The sequence below is a fragment of the Frankliniella occidentalis genome, unplaced genomic scaffold, assembly GCF_000697945.3.
Source record: "Frankliniella occidentalis isolate FOCC.00 unplaced genomic scaffold, Focc_3.1 Scaffold204, whole genome shotgun sequence".
Taxonomy (NCBI): Eukaryota; Metazoa; Arthropoda; class Insecta; order Thysanoptera; family Thripidae; genus Frankliniella; species Frankliniella occidentalis.
The window spans coordinates 576,496-579,263 of NW_026267330.1; the positions used below are offsets into that span (position 1 = coordinate 576,496).

The 2,768-nt window shown below is 64.6% G+C and overlaps 1 protein-coding gene across 1 annotated transcript in view; it reads right to left on the reverse strand.

Annotated features, from left to right (window-relative positions):
* The window catches only part of LOC113207166 (chitotriosidase-1), an 8,444-nt gene that overhangs the window by 3,351 nt on the left and 2,325 nt on the right, over positions 1-2,768 (reverse strand). Inside the window, exons 4-6 of the mRNA XM_052272410.1 lie at positions 821-944; positions 318-552; positions 4-221 (exon numbers count right to left, since the gene is read on the reverse strand). Coding sequence (XP_052128370.1) covers positions 4-221; positions 318-552; positions 821-944 — 577 coding nt within the window. The remainder of the gene's footprint in view (positions 1-3; positions 222-317; positions 553-820; positions 945-2,768) is intronic.

The window sequence follows — 2,768 nt, forward strand, 5'->3', positions numbered from 1 at the left end:
CACCCGTTGTCCTTGATCCAGCCCATCTTGTGTCGGATGGAGCGCTCGTCGTCGAAGCCGACCCACTGGTCGCCCTGCACGGCGTACGGCACCTTCATCTCGTCGTCCCAGACGTAGCTGGCGCCCGTCTTGAGCATCTCGCACACCTCGTAGTAGGCCAGGAATCCAGCCTCCTTCGTGAACTCTCCGGCCTTGCCACCGCCGGAAGCGGGGGAGTTGACCTGCGGGGAAAACGGTCATTGACATTATTGCGAGTTAGAAAAAAACACCTCCAGGATGGAGTCCTCCGCTTGAAGGTGCGTCTTGGCTTCGCGTACCTTGTACTGTTTGGTGTTGGACAGCGTGAAGGAGCGGCCGTAGGTGGGCATGCCGATGACGAGCTTGTCCTTGGGCGCGCCGAGGCGGACCCAGAGGTTGGCGGCGTAGTCCACGCTCAGCTGCTTGCGCCACTCGGAGTCCGAGGAGGGCGCGTACAGGGGCGCGTTGTGGCCAGTCTCGCGCTCCCACTTGCCGTGGAAGTCGTACGCCATCAGGTTGATGAAGTCCAGGTAGCTGCACCGACAGAATGAATGAGCACCTCGTCGCCCCTCGTGGCTCCAATCGGCCCGATGGCCCCGTTATCATCATCCTCGCCACCAGGAGCCACTCTACGTGTTTGTTGTTAATTACAACACTAAAACATCATTGTTACGTCGCCGGGGCCGGGCCGGATGGCGCCCGCGCACCGCCTCGGACCAGCGGAGCAGGGTGACCCGTCGGGTGGCCCGGCGCGGGGCGCCGCCACAACCCCCACCACCCCTCTCGCCCTGTTGGCACTCACCTGGCGACGGCGGGGACGTCGTAGCCTCCCTTGACGTTGTCCGGGCCGACGGGGACGGCGGCGGTGAGCAGCAGACGCGCCTTTTTCACTTCCTGGGCCTCCGCCTCGAAGGCTTCACGCAATTCTGCAATCAGGCGCCGTGGTGCGGGTTTAGTGCAGTCATTAAGGGTGTGGGTGGGTGCGGCGCGCTGCCACCGCCGCTGCTGCGGAGGAAGGAACTCCCGTCGCAGGGCAGGACCCCCCCCCCCCCCTCTCCTCGAAACTTGTAGACCTGAAAGCGTCCAATAAGCAAGCGACTCTGCGTGGAGGTGCGGGCGCGAAGGTCATACACCACCAGGTTGCTACACTTGGTGTGGGAGAGAGGCCGCGGCCGCGACTGCCGCAGAGCCGATATCTAGGACACAGGAAGTGGAACTCGGCCATGCCATGCCGCCCCCCCGGCCGCCGGCTGGGCCTGCCCCGGGCCCCGGGCCGCCGGACTCCATGCAGCACCACGTGGACGAACGGGGGGACAATTAGAGGAAGCGGGTCCTGCTCGACTTGAGGAGGAAGGTGACGCAACCCCATCGACCCGAAGGGCTCGATGCACACCGAGGAGGCCCCCTATGTGCCCATCGGGGGAGAGGAGGAGGCATCCTCGCGTAGAGTATTGGAGGGAGACGGAACGAGGCAGGATAGTCGGCCAACAACGTCGGCTTACCGAGGCTTTGGGGCAGTAAGCGCTGGAAACGAACAACGTTGCTGCTTGCTCTGTCGCCGATTAGAAGGCATTTTGCGATCGCCGCATTCCCCTCCTCACCCCCTCCTCTGACCCGAGTGGTGCTCGCGCGGCACGCTCCGAACTCCCTATTTGCTTTTGCCGTCGTTTGTCTCGGGGAGGAGGAGGAAGGCGGCAATCAACGACCTGCTGCCGGGGCCGCTGCCGGTTGTGTCCCTTTGCTTTGGCGAGCGGGGGCGTTCTCACGCCCGCCCCGCCCCGCCCCGGCCCGCGTGGTGATGCAGCTCTGGGGCAGGGCGGGGTCCGTCTGGCCCGGCCCTGCACCACCACCAGCAGCAGCAGCGGGCTGACACGGGCGCTATTGTTCGGCTGGCGCTGCTGTCACAGCCCGCGTCCCGCGATGCAGCGCAGAGTCAGTATTGCATTACCGACAGGGCGCAGGAGGGCGGGCGGAAGGGCAGCTGCAGTCCCTTTCAGTCCCCCTTGCGCGCATTCCTCCCCATTCTTATCCGGTAGTGGTGAGTGACCCGTGCCTTACGTAAGGAACGGCGCTGCACACGTACACGAGTGGCGGCGGACGGACGGAAAGAGTCTCAACTTGAGCTACCAGGTCACCGCCACCGCCGAGCGTTGTTGGCTTGGACATGACAAACAAACACGTCCAAGCGTGTGAGGGCGCCGATTATAAACTTTTTTGCCTCTTTCACCTCACGCAAGTGTACAGTGGCATGTGTTATTTTTACTGACAACTCGGCGGCGTGGCCGGGCGGGGCGGGCGCGCGCCGGGGGCGCCACTGATGAGAACGGCCCGCTGTGCTCGCAGCGCTCGCAGCGCTCATTATGTCTCGCGGGTGGTGGTGGTGGTTGGGGGAGGGGGAGGGGGATTCCGAGAGGGATTCGCCGGGTGCAGACGATGATCCCGGACGTGCGGAACACGGCGCGCCGCGCCGAGCCGCCGCGACTGCATTTCACGTTAACACATTTCGGGATTCGGTCACCGCACGATCGCATACCCACCACCACCACGATGCAATCATCTCTCCCTCCCCCCTCCCCTGTCTCAAACGCCGACCGTCAGCGTCAATGCGGAAGAGAGATGGAAGAGAGGCTCACACACATCTCAGGGGTGGGGCGGTGGGGAGGGGTGGGCTTGACGGGCGGACCGACGGGCGGACGCGTAGAAATGCGGGGCATCCACGCGACATCCGGACGCGGAGGGCGAGAGGGGGG